At 34.7% G+C, this 21,845-nt stretch overlaps 2 protein-coding genes and 1 long non-coding RNA gene across 24 annotated transcripts; all 3 read right to left on the bottom strand.

Annotated features, from left to right (window-relative positions):
* Positions 1-163: 163 nt before the first annotated feature.
* Positions 164-1,568, bottom strand: LOC145795163 (uncharacterized). The gene is made up of 3 exons (XR_014335500.1): positions 1,435-1,568; positions 1,251-1,334; positions 164-384 (listed from the first exon to the last, which is right to left on the bottom strand). It is a non-coding gene; the product is annotated as an uncharacterized LOC145795163 (long non-coding RNA).
* A 1,424-nt stretch (positions 1,569-2,992) lies between these two features.
* LOC145795164 (uncharacterized) lies at positions 2,993-3,984 on the bottom strand. The gene is made up of 2 exons (XM_082878217.1): positions 3,766-3,984; positions 2,993-3,690 (listed from the first exon to the last, which is right to left on the bottom strand). Exons 1-2 carry the CDS (start codon positions 3,835-3,837, stop codon positions 3,040-3,042), a joined length of 723 nt encoding a protein of 240 aa, XP_082734343.1. The 5' UTR covers positions 3,838-3,984; the 3' UTR covers positions 2,993-3,039.
* A 10,350-nt stretch (positions 3,985-14,334) lies between these two features.
* LOC114262207 (WD repeat-containing protein YMR102C-like) lies at positions 14,335-19,231 on the bottom strand. Of its 22 annotated transcripts, none has more exons than XR_014335506.1 (13): positions 18,744-19,229; positions 18,366-18,464; positions 18,029-18,121; positions 17,826-17,903; positions 17,539-17,665; positions 16,621-16,725; positions 15,934-15,977; positions 15,752-15,806; positions 15,362-15,568; positions 15,186-15,274; positions 14,894-15,051; positions 14,701-14,752; positions 14,335-14,597 (listed from the first exon to the last, which is right to left on the bottom strand). XR_014335506.1 is itself a non-coding variant. In XM_082878225.1 (13 exons), exons 9-13 carry the CDS (start codon positions 15,484-15,486, stop codon positions 14,512-14,514), a joined length of 510 nt encoding a protein of 169 aa, XP_082734351.1. In that variant the 5' UTR covers positions 15,487-15,568; positions 15,752-15,806; positions 15,934-15,977; positions 16,621-16,725; positions 17,539-17,722; positions 17,826-17,903; positions 18,029-18,121; positions 18,366-18,464; positions 18,744-19,217; the 3' UTR covers positions 14,335-14,511. The 22 variants fall into 22 exon arrangements, 13 of the variants coding, with proteins under 13 accessions (XP_082734351.1, XP_028058364.2, XP_082734352.1 ...); XR_014335505.1 differs by having other exon boundaries at positions 15,732-15,806; XM_082878225.1 differs by having other exon boundaries at positions 17,539-17,722; positions 18,744-19,217.
* Positions 19,232-21,845: the final 2,614 nt, after the last annotated feature.

Below are 21,845 nucleotides of genomic sequence, written 5' to 3' on the forward strand. Positions count from 1 at the left end.
AATTAAAAAAAAAAAAAAACCCTGCTGATAAATTATTAAAAAAATTAAAATAACCTATATTAGATAAAAAATAAGTATAAAAAATTGAAAAATTACAGAATAATATAAATATGTACATAAACAAAAATTGACAAATAATGAAAATTAATAATATTGTTCCATTCATAGCAATACATAAATAAAAATTCATAACAATAAAAATTATGCCACTACATAACGTCGCATAATACATACATAATGTTGCTCCCAAATTTAAATAACATAAATCAAAATCAAAATCAAAAGTTTTCGTCTTCATTCGTTCGTGGGTTACAAAAACAAAAATTGGTCATAATCTTGATACGCCCGCATTCCAGAAAAAGCCAACTGCTACTCAGGAAATATCTGAAAAAAACAAGATAAAAATAATTAAAAACCATATAATGTGTTAATATTTTAATTATAGAAAAATATAAAAAAAAATTGACTACTATATAATTAGAAAGATAGTTTAGTAAATAATTTTGACTGGACCGAAATCCGGCTCTAACTCCCAAACCGGGAACCCGATTCGAGCCCCGTCTTCTCCCACAAGTCTCTCGTGCCTAGGCGGTCGTGTGTGCCAAGTTTCGTGCTAAACCGACGCCGTTTGGTGATTTTGGGGCGTTAACGCCTCGAATTCAAGTTTCTTAAAGAAGTAGTTTGCCTAAAGTGAAATCCGACTCTAACTCCCAAACCGGGAACCCGATTCGAGCCCCGTCTTCTCCCACTAGTCTCTCGTGCCTAGGCGGTCGTGTGTGCCAAGTTTCGTGCTAAACCGACGCCGTTTGGTGATTTTGGGGCGTTAACGCCTCGAATTCAAGTTTCTTAAAGAAGTAGTTTGCCTAAAGTGAAATCCGACTCTAACTCCCAAACCGGGAACCCGATTCGAGCCCCGTCTTCTCCCACAAGTCTCTCGTGCCTAGGCGGTCGTGTGTGCCAAGTTTCGTGCTAAACCGACGCCGTTTGGTGATTTTGGGGCGTTAACTCGTCAAATTCAAGTTTCTTAAGGAAGTAATTTGCCTAAAGTGAAATCCGGCTCTAACTCCCAAACCGGGAACCCGATTCGAGCCCCGTCTTCTCCCACAAGTCTCTCGTGCCTAGGCGGTCGTGTGTGCCAAGTTTCGTGCTAAACCGATGCCGTTTGGTGATTTTGGGGCGTTAACGCCTCGAATTCAAGTAAAGAACGCAAAGATGCATTTTAGCTTAGAATGCAAAGATAAATTTTATACCTGATCTTCTGGTGGTGGTGTATATGGATTCTCGTCTTCTGCAGATTCCCTAAATGCTCGGTGGCCACTCGATGCATCAGGAACCTATGTTAGTCAGTGCGTAATGTGTTAATCATATTCGAATTTCATACATAATCTTGAGTGAAAATTGAACTATCAAACAATTGTGATGTTTATATGGAACCTGTCTGTTGGGATCCACACTCGCCCCCTGTGACACAAGGGCCATCATCTCAGCTCTCATCTGCTGCAAATGTGTAGAGAACTCTGCTCGCAGCTCCTCCCTCAACTCATCCCTTAGCTCAGCACGAACCTGCTACGTGATCTGATCAATAGTCGATGGATGGGGTGTTGACTGTGATGGCCCAGCACCATCCTTATACACCACTCTCCGAGGCACGATTCTCCCGTATGTGCGACAATCTCCATGTCTGTCATGACCTATCAACTCATGGAAAATGGCATTCCTAGCCTCCAAAGTCCGACCATCCTCAGGTAGCATAGAGAGTTGACGATTAAACTCATCCTGTATTGAATAAGACACACAAGTATACGCGAAATTAAGATGGTTGACACACAAAAAATAAACTTTAAATACAATCAAAGGTGTTTGGAAACTACCAAGGTCTGGATAACCTCTGGGTCATCTACTCTACGTGTCATAAGCCAAACATTCATCTTATCAGTAGACTCCCCCTTACTGGTCATCTAAATTTTTTTTTAGAAATATAAAAATTAGAATCTAAATAATTTGCAAATATACAATGTTTATTTATATAGAAAAATAAAACAATAAAATGTAAACATCATGCCGTATCTGAGAGAAAGTAGTACGCCCTGTGGTATGAGCTATGCCGTGAGCTCGCCGATTTTTAGCGTTCCTACTTGCAATTTTCTATAACAAGTTCAACAAATGTAAGTATGTAAATATGATTTGTATGTTTACATATCATAAATATAACGTAATTGTATACCTCAGCATCGGAAGTACGCCAATACTCTACAAGTTGTTCCCACTGGCTTGGCACAACGTTCATAGGAACATCATCCTTCAGATTAGGATCAGAGCTTCTACGCTTGAAATACTTAGCCTTAAGCTTGTTCTTGTGATCCTTCCATATGCTGTTGCAGTTTTTCATGCAGATTGGCTTGTACTCCTCTGGACATATATTCAAATTGTCCTATAAAACACAAAGTTTAAGGCTAAGTATAACACAAATTTGGAATTCGAATTTGTGGACAAAAATATAATGAGAATAAACAAGTTATATATAATGAGCATAAATAAATGTATGTGTAAATAATTTTCATGCAAATCAAAGCAAATTTAAATACCTGCGGATGGCCCATAAGCTGATGATGATAACTGCTGTGGTGCCATTGATGGTGGACGCACCGATGGTAGGCGTGGAGGCCGAGTACATGGTAGCTGCTGTGGTGCCACTGATGGTGGTCGATACGGTGGTAATGGCCCCTCAGATGGTGGTGGCACTAATGGCCCCTCCGATGCTGGCCGATGTGATGCCTCCTCTAATGGTGGTGCTACTGATGTCCTGTTATGTAGCACATCAGAAATCATGCGCCGGGGATGATCAGGCTTCCTCTTCCTTCCCATAATAATCTGCAAGCAATATAACATTAATTGACATTAGAAACATAGACAATGGTTTGTCATCAACTATAATATGACATGAATTGAACTAATACAATTACAAAGACAAAGTAAATTAAGAAATTGATGATTAACTACAACCTTGGCCTTAATTGAATTACTAATGTTGATTACATATCAACCTATTTGAACATCAACTGTTTCCCCTTCTGCGGCTTCCCTCACCCAACCAACTTCTTCATCACGAAGCATTATATTTTCTTCCAATTGTTGGCTCATGTATGGCTCGATTTGTGGATCAGTTGAACTCATATCAAATAAACCTCTTTGAGACATCTTCACCACGACTTGCCAGTCTGGTTGTAACGGGTCTGCAACATACCAAACTTGCTCTGCTTGGGACGCCAAGATGAAAGGTTCATTGGTAATTCGATCATCTCGGTACAACAAATGATTGAAGTTCACCAACGTGAAATTGAAGACATCTTCTTTCTTTCCGTGAATGTTGTCAATCCAATCACACTTAAACAACACATGTTTCTTCTCATTGGAATATCGAATCTCAACAATATCTGTCAATTGTCCATAATAGTACACAGACCCCAGACGAGGATTCTTGTCTTTTCGACTAGCATAACTTATGGTATCTGCCTTCAAAGCTACACCACAATTTTGTGTGGCTCGACGATCATCCATGGCCTTTACTCGATACCGAAACCCATTCAGTATATACCCGTTGAACCTCCTTGCCAGGTTATGAGGACCATTTGCCAATAGAATAATCTCTTCAGAAAGTATGACATCAGTAGTCCTTCGCAAAGTTTGGACCTATTTAACACGAAATGTAAAATTTAAAATGTAGATCGACTTAAGTAACTAGAATCTATAGAGTTAAATACATACATGTTCCTTGAACCAAATGTGAAAAGTTTCAAAATGTTCACGCCGAAGTTGATGATCGTCGACACGAGGCATTTTGAGCTTAAGTACTTCAAGGTGTTTGCTGTGTAGATTGAAATTTTAGCCATACAAAAATTTTAGTTGAAAATTCAATAAAACATAATAAAATATTGAGTGAGTGACTTAACCTACTTTATGAATGGTTGAACCGCGCTTGTATTGCATAAGATGTACCGATGAGCTTGTACCCAAGAAGTATTATCAAGATAAAAGCTTGTGTTTTCACCAGTAGCATGACCCAAATTATCAGCACCACTATAGTTCCTCACGGGTCGACTAGATTTGGTTTCCACATCACTGAGATATTGTGCACAAAAATTCATACATTCTTCCATAAGATATCCTTTAGCAATTGATCCTTCAGGACGAGCTCTATTACGCACGTATTGCTTCAAAGTAAGAAGATACCTCTCAATTGGATACATCCATCGAAACTGAATCGCTCCACCCAATAACGCTTCATCAGCTAGATGTATAGGCAAGTGCTCCATTATATCAAAAAAACTCGGAGGAAATATTTTCTCTAGATGACAAAGTGTTACAGCGATACGATCTTTAATATATTGCAAATCTGTCGCACGATTCACTTTCGAACACAATTGTCTAAAGAAATTGCTCAATTCAATCAAGGGTTCAATTACATTCTTCGGTAACGATCTGCGAATAGCCAATGGAATAAGTTGTTGCATCAGAATATGACTATCGTGGCTCTTAAGACCCCCAATGCTTCTATCATGTAAGCGCACACGACGTGATATATTGGATGAATACCCGTCGGGAACTCTTACTTCCTTCAACACTTTCAAGAACAAATCTTTCTCATCCTTGGTCATCGTGAATTGTGCTGGTGGTAAATAGGCTTTATTCGACCCTCTTAACTGCAAATGTAGGGGTTTTCTAATATTCATATCTTGTAAATCACGCCGAGCATTAACACCATCCTTCGATTTTCCTGCAACCCCTAATATTGTCCACAACACATTGTCACAAACATTCTTCTCTATATGCATCACATCGAGGTTGTGTCTTATTAGATTGTGCTCCCAATATGGCAATTCATAAAAGATACTCTTTTTCTTCCAACTATGGGTGCGATGTCCAGCTTTCTCCTTCTCTACCTGTCTCCTATGCCTCTCCTTAAGGTCATCCCTATTGTATTGGGTTAAAATACTCTCAGATTCTAATTGTAGCAACATCTCAGTTCCAGACAACAATTTTGGTTTGAGTCTGACTTCCCGACTACCATCAAATGATACTTTATCCTTCCGGAATTTATGGCCAGTAGGTAAAAATCTGCGATGACCCAAGTATGATTGTTTCCTACTATGCTTCAACCAACACGATGTAGTTTCCTTATTGCAACAAGGACATGCATATTCTCCTTTAGTGCTCCATCCTGACAAGTTTGCGTATGCAGGAAAATCACTAATTGTCCACAGTAAAGCTGCATGCATTTGAAACATTTGATTTGTTGATGCATCAAATGTTGACACACCCTCATTCCATAGTTCTTTCAACTCCTCAATCAACGGTTGCATATAAACATCAATCTTGTCACCAGGTCCTTTCGGGCCGTCAATAAGCATAGATAAAATTAGAAATGGTTGCTTCATGCACATCCATGGCGGCAAGTTGTATGGAATGAGCACAACAGGCCAAGTGCTATGAACTATGTTCATCGTCCTGAATGGGTTAAAACCATCAGATGCTAAGCCAAGCCTTACAGTTCGGCAATCATTACTAAAGTCAATATTCCGACGGTCAAAATCTTTCCATGCAAGGGAGTCAGCAGGATGCCTGAAGACACCATCATCAGTTCGTTCCTCTGCATGCCATCTCATTAACTTGGCCGTCTTGGATGACATAAACAACCTCTGCAACCTTGACTTTAAAGGAAAATACCTCATCTGTTTTGCAGCTACTTGTTTGCCACCTGTGTTAGGACCATTTGAACCACCATCACCATTTGATTTCCATCTAGAACTGTTGCATATGACACATTTATCAAGATTGGCGTCCTCGTTTCGAAACAACATGCAACTGTTGGGACATGCATCCCACGTCTCATACGTGAAGCCCAAATCTGTTGTGACCTTTTGAGCTTTATAATATGAGTCCGGGAGTTTCACACCCAACGGAAACGCCTCATTCAATAACTCAAGCAACATGTCAACAGACTTGTCCGTCCACTGATTAAGCACCTTCAAATGTAGAAGTCGAACAATGAATGACAAAGATGTGAACTTCTGACAACCTGGATACAATTCACTTTGTGCATCTTGAAGAAGTTTGAAATACTTTGCAGTCTCTGCATTTGGACCGAGCTGGGGTTCAGATGCACGGGGATCAGGCCCCTGTGGTTCATCACCCTCAACACTTGTACCGGCATGTGGATTTCCCATAGCCCCTTGTATCATTCCAATCATATCATCTCCAATGTCTAAATTAGCTAATGTTTCATTCTCTCGATTACTATGCAGAGATATGTAAGATTCCCCATGATTAATCCAATGTTTGTATTTTTTAAAAAAACCATTCAAAATCAGATACTCCCGTACACCATCTCGTACAAAATAGTATCGATTCTCACACTTCCTACACGGACAACTGATCATCGAACCTTCAACCCTATTGGTGTAGGCAAACACAAGGAATTCATCAATCCCATTAATGTATTCACTCGACATCCTATTTGGCAAATCAATCCAACTCTTATCCATCATCTGTACACATCCACAAGAATATCTCACCAAAGTAACTCTAAATATAATACCTACACATAAATATTCACTCGACATCCTATTTGGCAAATTAACGAAATGTCTAAAATTCCTATTTAAGGTTTAAATTAATTAAATTAAAAATTTAAGATTTATTTTATTATAAGGGTTAAAATCCTGTTTTTTTTTTTTTTGTATTTTTTTTATTTTCTCTTAAATATTTTTATGACTTATTTAAACATTTGCAATTTAAATTTGTAATCGAACCATTACATGTGTATGATATCAAACCCCCATTGTCAAAATTTTATTTCGTTAGTAAAGTTTTTTCAGACCTCCACTGACTTTCCATGGTTAAAAACACCCCCATTAGTTAAAGATAAAACTTCATGACTTTATAATTGAGTTTATATTATTATTAAAACTTTATAATTGAGTTTGTCTCATGGTTATTTGTAATTGAATCTTCTTAAACACCAATATAATTTGAGACGATTTAAACAATTAAAGTATTAGTTTAATTTATTTCGTTCTTAAGTTCGTAAACTCAACACAAGTAACTAAAAAATACCAAAAATAATATATTTTTAATGTTTGACTAGCTGAAACTACTAACTGCATTTACTGAGCCAAAACTACGAAAACTAAAATAGCTAACTTGATAGTTATTAGTTCAATGGAGTTGAAATTTAGTGATTTAATCACTGTTTTAATTAAAAAAATAAAAATAACTATTTTGATAGAGATGCTCTAATATAATATGAATAAGAAAATAGTTGTTTGGCCGGATGATGTGGTTGTCTAAATTATAAGATTAAAATTTTTCACATTATGTTAGGTTGCTACTGTTACTGATTTTGACAAACTATTTCTAATTAGAGCATATGATTTGGAAAAAATAAAAAAATAAAAAACTTGAAGGATTGAATGGTAAAATTGATAATTTATGGATGAAATAGAAAAAAAAATGATAATAGTTGAAGAGATATAAATGAAAACAACCATAAAAATAATTAAAAAAATTAAAAACACTAATTGATAATAGTTGTACAGCAAGCCAATGGCAAAGATAGTGAAGAGTATTGAGGTTAAAGATGAATCCTCACCGTTTGTTGTTTCGTTTTCACCAAGGGGGCCAAACCCAATTACATTAATAAACAGATTTATATATATATATATATATACATATATATAGACAGATTTATTAATAACCATGAGACAAATCTGTTATATATAGACAGATTTCAGATTTGTATACATATATATAGACAGATTTATTAATTAAAGTATGTTCTTAATTAAAGTATGTTATTAATAAACAGATTTATATACATATATATAGACAGATTTATATATATATATATAGACAGATTTATATATATAGATTTCAGATAAACAGATTTATATATATATATAGACAGATTTCAGATTTATATATATATATAGATTTATATACATTGCGTATATATATATAGACAGATTTATATATATATACACAGACCGAGAGAGAGAGAGAGAGAGAGAGAGAGAGCATACGCAGAGGGAGAGAGAGTCGTCGCCGGAGCACCACTCTTGTCGCCGGAGCCGGAGCCGCCGCACCACCGCTGTCTTCCTCGTAGGCCGTTTGGGAAATTTGGGGGTGAAGTTAGGGATTTGGGGAGGAGGATCGAGCGGCAGGCAACAGGAAAAAGAAGGGTTTTTTTTTTTGGACTTTTTGCGACGGTATGATGTAGACCGTCGCAAATAGAAGGCAAAACGGCGCCGTTTGAATTAATCCTTTTTTGCGACGGCAAATTTCCGTCGCAAATGATATATGCCGTCTCAAAAAAAAGGTTTTTTGCGACGGTTTTATTTACCGTCGCTAATACTTCCGCATTTCCGACCCCTCCGCTTAGTTTCATTACCGACGGGTCAGTACCGTCGCTAAAGGCTATTATTTGCGACAGGTGAAGTTACCGTCGCAAAAAACCGTTTTTTGCGACGGGGGGCGCGGCGTCGCTAAAAACTCCGTGTTTTTTGCTATGTTTTCCTGTAGTGATCACACTCTGCCATGCTCTTGAAAAAAAAAAAAACTCAAGATTTGAGTCTTGTAACAAAATAAATTATAAATTTTTAGTTTTGTTAATTTATACTCTTATCTTTTTCTTTTTTTTTTCAATTTATACTATTTATTTATTTTCGTTTATTAAAAACAATGAAAAAGAATATTTTACTCAATATAATCAATATTGGTGTACAAAAAATGTTTAAAATATTATTTTTCAGAACATAACATTTCTATTAAAATAGGAATTTTTGTGTGCTAATACATGGTACTATCTTTCACCAATTACAAATATATATATCCCCTATTTTTCCTCAATCACCTAACACAAATGTATGACCCTACTGTCGAATCCAATCATAATAGTAGAAGGTATCACGAGACATCTACTATATCAGTCCCAAAAAAAATTCCTCTTAAAATATAGTGATGGGGCAGATTGGCATTCCTTGTGTAGTTGGTTTTTTGTGCTCCTCAGATACGATAGCCCTACAGTTCGGACTCCCGTGGTTCTAAATCTTGTTTCACAAGTACAATGTGAAACAGAAAAACACAAATAAGAGTCCAAATTCAGCAAATCTTTGAAAAATCTATTTACAATCAGAAATGCCAAAAAATAGACTGTATTGCCAGATTTCAGAGTCGCCACCTAAATATTTTTTTGAAAAATTTAGGAAACCTGTGACTCGTGCCAAAGGCCACTTGTCCGTCATAACCAAAGTGTCTCAGTTCGGGAACTTAAGTATAAGAAGGGAATGTTATGAATTGAGTACCCCACTCACCCGATCATAGATCGGCCTCTACTAATCGTGATGTAATTTTTATGGATAGCATATGCTTATGTTCTAATTATTATGCTAACATTACTATGTGAAGCACACAAGTATAGACTAAGTCATCCACTTTGGAATGCTTTGATTTCGTGTTTATTTGAAACGAGTTCTGAATATGTGCCATTTGAAAAACCGAGCTCATATGTACATTAATCAAAGTCATCCTAACTTAAGCGAAATAGCCTTCATCCACAGACATTCAAAGAGGTATATCAAATAAGCACTTAGCTTCATGGTAATATGCTTGATATGGCAACACAAATACACATGCAATATGCTCAAGCAAGAAATGCTCACCTAGTACTCAACCGAGGCAAGCCAAAGAGAAGAAAATAATTAGAAAAATGCAAGGTTCGGTTTATTTTAACATGTCATATGGATCAACTCAAAGCATGCGGCAACCCACGTATTCAAGTAAGTAGGAAATGATAACAATGTTAAAATGATGAACCAAACCCAATGCATGCAAAAGATGGACATTAAGCATGGCAATGATATGAAACGAAAAATACGATGTTACCACGGTAAGTATATAAATAAAAGGGAGAAACAAGTGGGGGTTGGAAGACATACAAAATATTACAAGCGTTACAAATGTGCCCTTGTACAAGAAGGTCCGAATGAATGTCCTAATTAAACTAATTATTACAAACTCAAATGAATAAACTAGACTAATTAATTATCTATTAGAAGCCCAATAAAAGTAAAGCAAGTAATTAATTACAACATACTAATATTAAAGCACTAATTTAATGGACTTGAACGGAAGGCGAGGACCCACATGCGCACAACTGAGAACATCCTCCCGGAAATCTCTCTGTTGGCTACCAGAATCTGCTCTGTTTGCAGTCAAAAAATTATTCTATTTTGGCCTCAAATTCTGCTCTGTTCTGCTGTGAAAATACCACTGCCTGTACAAAATAGGTGACTAGCAGGCCTTGAAAAGTGGTCGGCCGTACAGAATGATGGCCGGCCGAGCACTGCTTCTGGAGGATACCCTGCTGCCACAGAGCTAAAAAAGAGCAAAAACAGAGTGTTCCCAGGAGATGTTTATCCTCTATACCCTTCCCTATCATGAAGATAATCAAGGGAGGAGTAGTTTTGTTTCTCAAATCATCAATTGTCGCAAATTTTTTGCGTGATGATCTTAGAAACGATAGGGCAAGAGCTCAATAAATTAAACAAAATATAGGCAATACCTCCTCCCTATCATGGAGTTACCTCAAGGGAAGGAGTATACATTGCTTCATAAATCATTAAACATCACGAAAAGGATGCAATGATTCAAGACACAATATGTTCAATATAACGTCCAATTGAACCTAACCTAATTTTATTACCTTTTTTTACCTCTTTTTATTAGCATTTTTTTACATTACCTTTCCATTTCTTATCTTTTCTTCATTTTTGTCCAAATGTGATGATTACGTCTACTACATCCAAAGCAATAAAAAATAACAAGCATGACTTAACCCGAGAAATAAGCTTTTCAAACCCTTTTTCTATGGAAGAAATTACAAAGGAAGAATCAAACTCATTTACAAGCAATAATGAATTCCAAGTCAAACCCAAAATGAGCAATAATGATTTCCAAATCCAAACTTGATAATAAGGTATAATGACACTTTCCTTTGTGATTTCCAAGGGTCTAACTAGAAATTTAGTCCCTTAGAAGTAATGCATCAGCAATAAAGAGAAGTATCAAACGAGAGATCACACTTAGTATAAGAGAAATGTAATGCCCTGGTAATGAACTTCCAAGGAGATTAAACCATTTAGTATGAGAGGTCTCTTTCTTATGCTTTGAGCAATAATCTTTCATTTGGTACAACTCTTAATCAAAGAAACAAAGAAAGGAGGGAGATTGTAGAGTGGTAATAGAAAGTAGATGATTACAATGGTATGAACATGTATGAAAGCTATAAAAAAAGTAAAAGAAAAGACTATCAACTCAAATGGATTGAAAATTATATCCATGAAGACTTACAACCACACATCTATAGTATTTAAAGCATAATTTAACACACTAAAAGGCTCTAAAATAGCACAAAAACAGTACTGAAAATCAGGTTTTTGAGGTGAAAAAAGTAAGCAAAAAAGGGGCCAAAGCCAAGGGGTTTCAACCAACCAACAAGCCTAAGGAAAGGTGGCTAACCCCTCCTATTTTTTGTGACTCAAATCACATATTTCAGGCCTCAAAACACTCTAAAAACAGTATGAAAAAGCAAAGAAAATAGAAAGAAAAGATGGTACAAAAGCTCAAGGTATACCTCTTAAAAGAGAGGATGCTCTTCTAGTTCACAAACCACAAGTTGAACACTCTCAAGAGTTGAAATTGTGTTCAAGTATCTCAGCAAAAAAGCCTTAAGTTTTGGCTTAGGAGGTGTATCTATGGTGTATGTATATTGCGAGAGAGGAGGGAAGAGTGTTTGACAAGTTATGACTCTTAGCAAAAATTTTCTAACCCCAAACCATGAGAGGAGGTCATGTATTTATAGAAAAACATCCCCTCACGTTGGAATATCTATAATAAGATAGTTGGTGCAAGGCATGGGCGTGGGGACAGTTGGCAGCTGTCAAAATATCTATTACGCTAAACATGGCCAGCCTGCCGGCGATGAAGAGGGACAGTAGGCCAATCCAAAATGGCCTGCCGGTCACTCGTTGGCCAACTCTTCTCTAAGTGTTTAGGCTAGAAAAAAAAATTAGGTTTTGGTCCACAGGGGGTGCAAAGTTTAGGTTTTGAAACTCAAGACCGAAGCCTTTTGCTGAAGAAATTGAACCATTTGCACAGCGTAACATTTCATCATTGAGTGTTCAAAGTGAGGCGCCCAAGACTTACGGGCGGTCAAAATGGGGTGTCTACACCTTACAATAGAGGTTTTTAGGTTAACAATGGTTAGTAGGAGCATGCAATAATAGAGGAAGCCAACAACACAATAGAGGTATACAAACACTTCTACCAAAACCTCACTAGTATAATTCTGTACCTTTGTCTGATTCTGTCACTAACTTAGGCATCGGAGGGTCCTCAGACTACTCCAGCCACCGCCTTTGATCTTTATCTAAGTATTTTTCAGGTAAGAAATTGAGTTATCTCCGCCGCATCACCGCGACAGCTTAAGTGGATTGATTTTTACACACCACCATGTGAACAGTGGAAATTGAATAAATGTTTAGTGAAGTTCATATCTAGAGTAAATTTGAATCACAAATAAAAAATTCATAAATTCTGGACAGAAACTTCTGAGTTTGTAGCAGGACTCTTGTAACAACTCTTCCTAGACCTGACATAACAACAAATATTGTCTAGCAATAAATTTTGTCTGGTGTAGTCATAAAACTTATATTAATGACATTTTTCGTAGTTATATTTGACATTTTTTTTATCATTTGAAAATTCAATTGAATGAAGCATCCGAAGAACAATCACACCCCGCCATGCTCTTGAAATTTAAAAAATAAAATAAAATAAACTCAAGTTTGAGTCTTCTAACAAAATAAATTATAAGTTTTTAATTTTGTTAATTTATACCCATATCTTTCTATTTGTTTTCAATTTATACCATTTATTTATTTTCGTTAAGAAAAAATAATGAAAAAGAATATTTTACTCAATATAATCCGTGTTGCTGTAAAAAAAATGTTTAAAATATTAGTTTTAGGTACATAACATTCCTATTAAAATAGGAATTTTTGTGTGCTAATAGGGTACCACATGGTATTACCTTTTACCAATTACAGATATATATGTCCCTTACTTTTCCTCAAACACCTAACACAAATATATGACCCTACTGTCAAATCCAATCATAATAGTAGAAGGTGTCACGTGACATCTATCCTATCAGTCCCAAAAAAAATCCTCTTAAAATAGAGTGATGGGGCAATTGGCATCCCTTGCAACAAAGGTTTTTAGGTAGTGTTTTGTGTTGTATTGGAATTCAAGAATATTTTATCCTAGTAGTACTTCTGAAGTTTCAGAAAATGTGCCAAATTTGAAAAGTGCATGTGTATATAACTTCTACCCAAAATGTTATAATGTGCATTTGCACATCATAAGAAAAATTAAGATTTCTATGGTAAACGTTTTAAATTTTTATGATGAAAGTTATACTTTTTTTAATAAAAATTATTAATGGTAAAGTTTTGAATACTCCCTCCGTCCCAAAATATTAGTCATTTTTTTCATTTTTTATTGTCCCAAAATATTAGTCTCTCTTCAAAATCAAGTACAAAAATAATATAAATTTCCTAGTTTGTCCTTTTTTAAAATTCATAAATAATATAAAAAGTACAATTATGACATTGATATTTTTAAAAAATGGTACTATCAAAGGGTAATTTTGAAAAATTAACTTTTTTAAAGAGTAATAATTGTACTACCAAAAAAGTTGAATTTTCCAAAATAGACCATTATTTTGGAACGGAGGGAGTAATAGAAGTTGTGTCTTTTGTAAATAATTTTGGAAGTTATATTTGTTGTGATAAGACAAAAAAATATACTTTTTATTATAAAAATTATATATTTTTTTTATATAAGCTGGAAATTAGACTTTTAGTGGCGTTTAAAACACGCCGCTATAATTATCGAAATCGACGCTAATTTTTTTTGTGACGTTTAGTATCAAATGTCGAAGATGTGGCCGTCGCTGTAGCTTTATGTCGCTTTAACAGCGTCGCTAATTAGTATAGGCGGCGTTTGCAAAAATGCTGCTAATTGTGCTGCATAATGATACACACCATATTTAGCGACGTTCTAAAAACGCCGTGATAGATCTTTTCTATTTGAAAAATATAACCGCTGACTTTATTCTACAATGGCGTTTAAAAATGCTATCATAGCTTCATTATTGAATTTTTTTTTTTGAAATTGTGCTAATTCTATGAGATTTAATCAAAAAAATACCTATAATAAAGCTGAAAAATATTCAATATATTGACTAAATTTAGGTAACATAATGCTAGATCAATTCATACTTCTCAATATGCAAAAATATTTCAATTCCAAGATGAAATAAAGTTAAACTAGTGCCTAGTAGTAAGTTGAAAGTTATTACAAAACAGATCGGCACAAAAGATGTAATTCAAACTAATTATACATATAAGTACTTTTGTTGCTGGAGGATTTATTTCTACCCCAGAAATTTATCACTGTAGTTAGTTGGAGATTTCCATCTGCACCAACCAAGAAAACAAAACAAATTAGACAATATATGCAGAAAGAAACAAATTGATAGAATTAACTGCCGAGAAACATAGTTGGGAAAGTAAGTAGTACCTGATGCTCCATAAAACCGGCAGGTGCCGATGACAGAGCCCACTATAAAGACCTGCATTGATAAAGAAAAAAGATACAAAAGAAACATCGTTAGAGTGAACTTCATAAGCTGCAATATATTATTAGTAAAGCACAAAGTAAAAGTAGTATTAAATAATTCACGAGATGGAAATCAAGCGTTTTGCAGCTATACTTTGCCATCTGGGTGGTAACATATAACAGTTACTACATCTCTCACATCAGCCCAATCAACAACTTGTCTCTCAATCACTCCCCAAATTCGAGCTTTTTTGTCTATAGAGCCACTCATGAAGTAATTTTCATTGGCTGGATTGAACTGAATGCATGTCACTGATACCATAAAGATAACATAAACAATATATTAATTTTTAGTAACACTCAAAAGACAATAGATTCAACAAGATACATATACATATTATGATCTATAGTTTATATAGGAATTACAAATAGCCAACAATACTAACCATAGTCAGTGTTGGAAAACACTAATACATTCATTGCAGCCCACCTGCCATAGACGAACAGTTTTATCCTTCGATGATGAAAGAAGACACTGCAACAAATTAACCCCAAAAACATTATGTTTTTTTAAACAAATGGGAAAATTTAAAAGGTATTTTGCAAGCAAGCAATAACTCACATTAGATTCGGACTAGGCCAGATCCAAGACATCACTAGTGTGGCCATGAAATTCTTGCAGTGGCAATTCCTCAATCTGATAAATTTTTGATGAATTTTTTCCACCAACTCCTCAATAACTCCCATCCTCTCGTTTTTGATAAATTTTTTGAACCAATTCCTCAGCAGAAACACAACTGGTAGCAAATCTTATAATGGTCATTTGAATCTACGAAAGGATGCAATATTAATAAACAAAAAATCAGTCGTTATTTCCTTTCCCAATAAAGAAAGGGTATCATATCTCTGTTTTATGAGTTCTCTTTTCAAACATGGTATAGTGGAAAATGTGGTATAACACCAAAAATATGTAAAATACTAAAGCCTCTTACTATTTTGTTTGCTTTCTTACACTGACATGGTTGGCCCTCTTTGACCACTCAAATTGATCCCATTCACTTGTCCAGCTATCATAATGAAAAAGCATAATTTGAAAATCCTCAGAAAACTATCAAAAAATAAAATAAGATTACAGACCTCTACTTGCAACATCATAAAAATAATACATATAATAGAATGGTCCATTTGTGTAACCTTTTTAACTGCTGCATCAATGTTGTTCCTCTGATCCAAGCCAACTGTGAATGTTACCAAGTATTTCGATTTCATTGTCAAATCATGAAAGTTACAGAACATTCTCTATAAGATAATTGGAGTTATAAGAGTAGTTACACACATGCCAAATCAATGGAAATGTCATAGTATGAGACGGTTTCTTTTTGCACTTATTCCAATTTTTAGTATTTTATGATGTGAGGGTTTCTCACTCTCTTGTCACCAACAATGATAAACCAATTAAATCTACAAGAAGCCAACCCATTAAGCCTAAAAAGCATCACACATTAAAAAATAACCAAAACCTGAAAAGTACAGTTTCGCAAATAGGTTCCACACAATCTCAAAAAACGATGATGAGAGTAATATCCATTAAGCCTTTAACAAGAACATTTCAAAGATGAGAAAACTTTAGTCAAAGAATTATTAAGTAGAATATGCCATGGTCTTAGATATGTGATGAATTTTTCAATTTTTTTATTTTTTGATATTTACTCGCTAAACAACAATGTCTACTCTATTAGGACTTCCAAAATCATATATGGTCATAGTTGAGTTGGAGAGTTAACAAGAAATTAAAAACTTTAAAATGATTGACCATCTAAAATAGGTAAATAATTGCAAGCTCCAGCACTATAACACAGTTACTTGTGTTGAACAACATACCTCACTGGGTTCACCCCATAACCTTCGCAAATAAAAATCTGACTGAGAGACTACAATTGCTGGAGGAAAGGACTCCGCACCACAAGGATTTGTTGGAACATATATCTGGGAGGAAAACCAAACACGAACAAGTTATCAGCCTAAATAAAAATAGACCAAGAAGCATAACATAACCAACCTATAAGCTAATGTACAAATTTTAAACAACTTATGAATACTATCTAAAGAAATTTTGATCTCTAACTCATGGATTGGAGGCAATGGTGTGGTAAAAGCCAGTTATCGCAAGTCCAAGTTCTCAACTCATCGAATACAATGTGGGTGTTTGGGAAGTGGGTTTTTTTTCTAGGTTTTTTTAGTTGTAGGATATTATTGGAGAAATTTTTTTTTGTGTTTGGGAAAATAGTTGGGTTTTTTTTTTTGTGGTTGGATGTGATGTTTGTGAGAGAAAAAGTGAAATGATTATGAAGTTTGATGTGATATTTTGTTTGGATTTGTTTTTTTTTTGGTTTTGTAACTACTTTGTTTTTTAGTGAAAAAAAACAAAAAAAAACCACAAAAAAATCTTTCCCAAACACCGCCAATATAGTTCTATAAATGCTTTGAAACATACAATCGAGTTTTTCTTGAACAAACAAAGAATTAATAAGTCATTTATTATTTAAATAGGCTAACCAAAAAACTATCTATATAAATTAGAATTCAACCAAATATTGTTAGTTTTTGTAAGAATCATTTGAATCAAGTTGTGTCATGATTCCCATGGCTCTAGCCAGCATACACAAAGTTGTTCACTAAAATGAACAATATAAGCTGAAACCTCAGCCAATAAGAATAAGCAGCATTAACAAAAGAAAACACAGAGTTAGAAATAACACTGCTCATATCATTGTGATAATGGAACAATGTTCAACATACAGGCACAATAGTTGAACATCTTTTGCTGTCCCAATCTATTGACAAGTTCTTGACGTAAAGGGCGTAGCCACAGCCATTCATGTTTCGCAGGTACCCAAGCTGCTACAAGATCTTCATACAAACTCATCTACATAGTTTACACAGATTTATTTGAAGATCAAAAGGTGTCCTGTTTCTGCAAACCCTTTAAAAAAAACAATTTGTTTGGACTCTATTGTCAGCAGCTTGTCTGCATAAACTAAAATAGTTTGAAGCATCATCATTATATTATTATGAATCTCACTAACCTGCACACTTGGAACTGGTTTGCCAACAGTGCCTCCTTTCCTTATGCCTCTCAAGGGAATAGAAATTGCCATCACAAACTACAAATATCAAATAATTAAAAAAACAAAGCCAGAATATCTCCTAATAAATAAAATTTTAAATGCTCTTCCCCTCAAAGCTTATAGCCTGCAAAAAGGATTTCATACAGACAGCTAGTACACACCTCAGTCATACCATATCGTTCTAAAAGGCGATGTTTAGTTATGGTTTCCCACTGTTGCATGACAGGATAAGGGAGTGTAGAGGAGCCACACATCTAGAATTAGGGGAAAAAACAATTAGGCCACTATTTCAGCATTCACCATTCTGTTCAGGTGTAGCCGTATAGGAGAACAGGAGAGCGAGATTGTACGGAACAGTATTGCACAATAAAGGAGTTACAATTTTATATTAAAAAAATAAAATTTAAAAGGGAAAAAACCACTTAATATTAATCCTTAATTCCTATTTAAATTTTGTAATCAAATTTCCTAAGAAAGAAGGTGTTGCAAGCTGATTACCACGAGACGCAACTTGCTCGCAGCTGAGGCAGAAGCCTCTTGTAATTCTGGATCCATTGCTTCATAACCTTGTATCAATCGAGGATACATAGTTGGAACCTACATATTACAAAAAGCATTGCAATAATAACATTACGACTATCCTATGAAATCTGGAATCAACACATTGTGGGCCATAAATGCTTCATAGTTTTTTTAGATAAAATATTACTTTGTCCCAAGTGTTCCCTTATGAGAAAAAACCAAATCGAAAAAACCAAAAAAACAAAGTCCCCAAACTGGGCCATAGGTAGTGAGAAAATTGGCAAATATAAACGACAATCACTGAACCACACAGAACATAGTATTTTAATTCATGCCATAAAATACCCAACTTACTCCCGTAAACACAATTATAGCATCATCCGCCTTAGTCCCATCTTTCGGATATGATTCACGCCATCTCTGCTAGATTGCCCTCACACTAAATTTTGGAATGAACTCAACCTTTAATAAATAAAACTGATCCATAAGAATCAAAAGTGCTGCAACAGAACAGAACTTCAAATAAAAGGCAGGACTGTTTTAGCATAAACAAGCAACCTAAGTTTGAAATTGAAAGCCAACTTTGTGAAACAACTATGAACATGAAATAGAATGGATTACTGTGGAACCCGTATAGAGAGGGGAAAGTAAAGCATTGAAAAGCCCATGAACATGTACAGAGGGCAAGTTAAGGATCAATCAAACGTGAAATTATTATATAAAAGTTTTTCCGAAATATAGACCAAGAAACTGAATACACGTCACAAATATTTTAAGAACAGTCAAACCTAGCATTGCTATAAAAAACTGTGTGTGCAAATCAAGGGAGCAAGCAACCTTAAATTTAAAAAATTACCACTCAATGATGCTAGTGCTACAACACACATTTAACAGATGTACCAAGTGAATAAAAAATTAAGCACCCAAGAGAAAGAAATATTCAATTTAAAAAAATTACCACTCAGTGCTAGTGCTACAACACACATTTAACAGATTTACCAAGTGAATAAAAAATTAAGCACCCAAGAGAATGCAATATTCAATTTAAAAAAATTACCATTCTCAACAAGTACTAAGGCTACAGGAGAAGTTAAAGATTCACTAGGTGAATAAAAAAATTAGACATCAAAAGCATTAGTGGAATCTAAAATCCAAGTAAATACAAAGCATGGTAGTCTCTTCTATGGCTTGGACATGAGTGAAAAAAGCCGCAGAAAATATCCTTTAAACTTTAATCAGCATTCTTTTATTAGCTAATGACCATCATGCATGCACCTAATTCAACCCATGAATTGCAAATTCTTAAAGGTGATCCATATCTTTGGAAACGTTTGTCTATAGTTTCTTATTTATGTCTAAAACCCAAGGAAAAAAGGGACAAAAAATAGAAATCTAACAGAGAACAAGAAATGGAGAACTTCAACTTGAGCTTGGCATATAAACAAACATGAAATATACACAAATAAATCCAAATATTTATACACACAAGATTTGAAGGTAGAGAAAGTGAAGAGATTGGAGATCTGTACCTCAAGCTAAACAGAACCCTGAAAAAGGAAAGTAAATGTATATATTGGTAAGTGTATATTCAGAGATCTTTCAACTTTTTCAACACAACAGATCAGAAAAGGATGTGTTTAGACACAAATCAACTCCTCATCCTCCTCATCCTCCTCCTCATCCTCCTCTCTCTCTCTCTCTCTCACACACACACACACACACACACACACATATCCGGACTTGAAGCAAATACTTAAATCTAGTTCAACGAAGCAGAGAGTGAAGAAAAAAAGAAAAGGATGTGTTCAGACACAAATCAACTTGTAGTTTCTTGCTTACAATTTCAATTTCAATAACCAAATCGAGAGAGATGGGAAGGAAGAGCTTGTGAGAGAGAGAGAGAGAGAGAAATCGATACCTCGCTGGTGCAGCTGGCGGTGGCAGTGCAGATGGTGGTGGCGATGGAGCTTCGAAATCGAAATCGAAATCAAAATCGAAATTACAAATTTAGATAAAATTGAAATCAGAGAAATCGAGCCGGTGCAGACGGTGGTGGCGGTGGAGCTTCGAAATCGAAATCGCTCTGAATCTCAAAGATGAATCTGTGAGAATGATAAGGGTTTAGAGAGGGTTGAGAGAGGCGAGATTTGAAGGCGTAAGGATTCAAAATAAGGGTTTAAAAAGGCTTTAAAAATTATTCTCAGATTCAAAATAAGCTTCCATATTGAGAGAGAATCACCGAAACATAGATTTCGAAATCGAAATCGAAATCAAGAGAGAGAACTTCGATTAAGGCTACAACGAGAGATGAATCGATTCGTTGAGACGGTTCAGAGAGAGAGTGATAGAGAGAAAGAGAGACTGAGTGAGTGAGAGATTAGGGCTACAAAATGTATTATATTTGATATTCACCGCTCACCCATTTAAGAGAGAAAGAGAGAGAGAGAGAAAGAGAGAGATAGATAGATAGATAGATAGATAGGACATTCGAAGGCGTTTTCAAATGCCTTTGGTTATTGAAATGGTGCTGTTTTGATTTTAAAAAAAGCAACATTTAATGTTAAATATTATCGAAATGTGGCGTTTAATAAAACGCCGTTAAATTAACGTCGCCAAGACTCATTTTTCTTGTAGTGAGGTATATACTATATGGCAGGGGCGGACGTAAGAGGGTCTAGAGGTCACGTGCCCTGGGTTTTCAGAATTTTTTTTTTGCAAACATAAAGAAAATGTTTTAAATAAAAAAATTTGTATAAAAATATTATGTAGAGTGAAATGTCAATGACATTTTTTAAATTATGATAACAATAATAGTTGTTTTGATTGAAAATAAAGAGACTACGATAAGTCATATTATTATTTATGAAAATTTCAATATAATGATGATGTCTATTATTATTGACATGCAAACATAATTAATATCAATAAAGATATGAAATTTATTAAATTGTTAGTTATATTTTGACATTTGGGATTCATCCTCTATGTGTTTCTTTACTATTGATTAGTGATGTCACATGTTAATGATGACATTGTATTTTTACTCATATTTTGTATAAAAAATTACTTTATCATTATATAATTTATTTTAAAACTTATATCCATGACTTTTTTTATATTGTCTATGATACACTAGTTACAAATAACAATTTTTTTTATTTTTTTATTATATATTTCTTGAAGTCAATCGTAAAAATTTATGTGAAATATTTTTGTAAAAATTTTCAATATTATAATCAATAAGTGCCCCATCTGATTTAATTTTTTGACTCCGCTACTGCTATATGGATCATTTTGTAAAAGTTATATCTTTCGTGTAGCTTGTGAGATTCATTGCAACAATTATTATTGCCATGTTTTCTTTCTCTCAGCCTTCTTAGATTTCAGAAACAATAGTGTTAGGATGATTTTATTATTTTATCACATTTTACGCATCATCTCATATCTTATTATTGA

The sequence above is a fragment of the Camellia sinensis genome, chromosome 7 (genome assembly GCF_055761805.1).
Source record: "Camellia sinensis isolate YWXY chromosome 7, ASM5576180v1, whole genome shotgun sequence".
In the NCBI taxonomy this organism is placed as follows: Eukaryota; Viridiplantae; Streptophyta; class Magnoliopsida; order Ericales; family Theaceae; genus Camellia; species Camellia sinensis.

What these genes read in the sequence shown, in the direction of transcription:
- LOC145795164 (XM_082878217.1), bottom strand. Translation starts at nt 3,837, where the DNA reads ATGCCTCGTGTCGACGATCATCAACTTCGGCGTGAACATTTTGAAACT. An exon ending in ACATTTGGTTCAAGGAACAT is followed by an intron (nt 3,691 to 3,765) that starts GTATGTATTTAA and finishes CGTGTTAAATAG; the next exon opens with GTCCAAACTTTGCGAAGGAC.
- LOC114262207 (XM_082878220.1), bottom strand. Translation starts at nt 15,486, where the DNA reads ATGGGAGTTATTGAGGAGTTGGTGGAAAAAATTCATCAAAAATTTATC. An exon ending in TGGCCTAGTCCGAATCTAAT is followed by an intron (nt 15,275 to 15,361) that starts GTGAGTTATTGC and finishes AATTTGTTGCAG; the next exon opens with TGTCTTCTTTCATCATCGAA. An exon ending in GTTACCACCCAGATGGCAAA is followed by an intron (nt 14,753 to 14,893) that starts GTATAGCTGCAA and finishes TTATCAATGCAG; the next exon opens with GTCTTTATAGTGGGCTCTGT.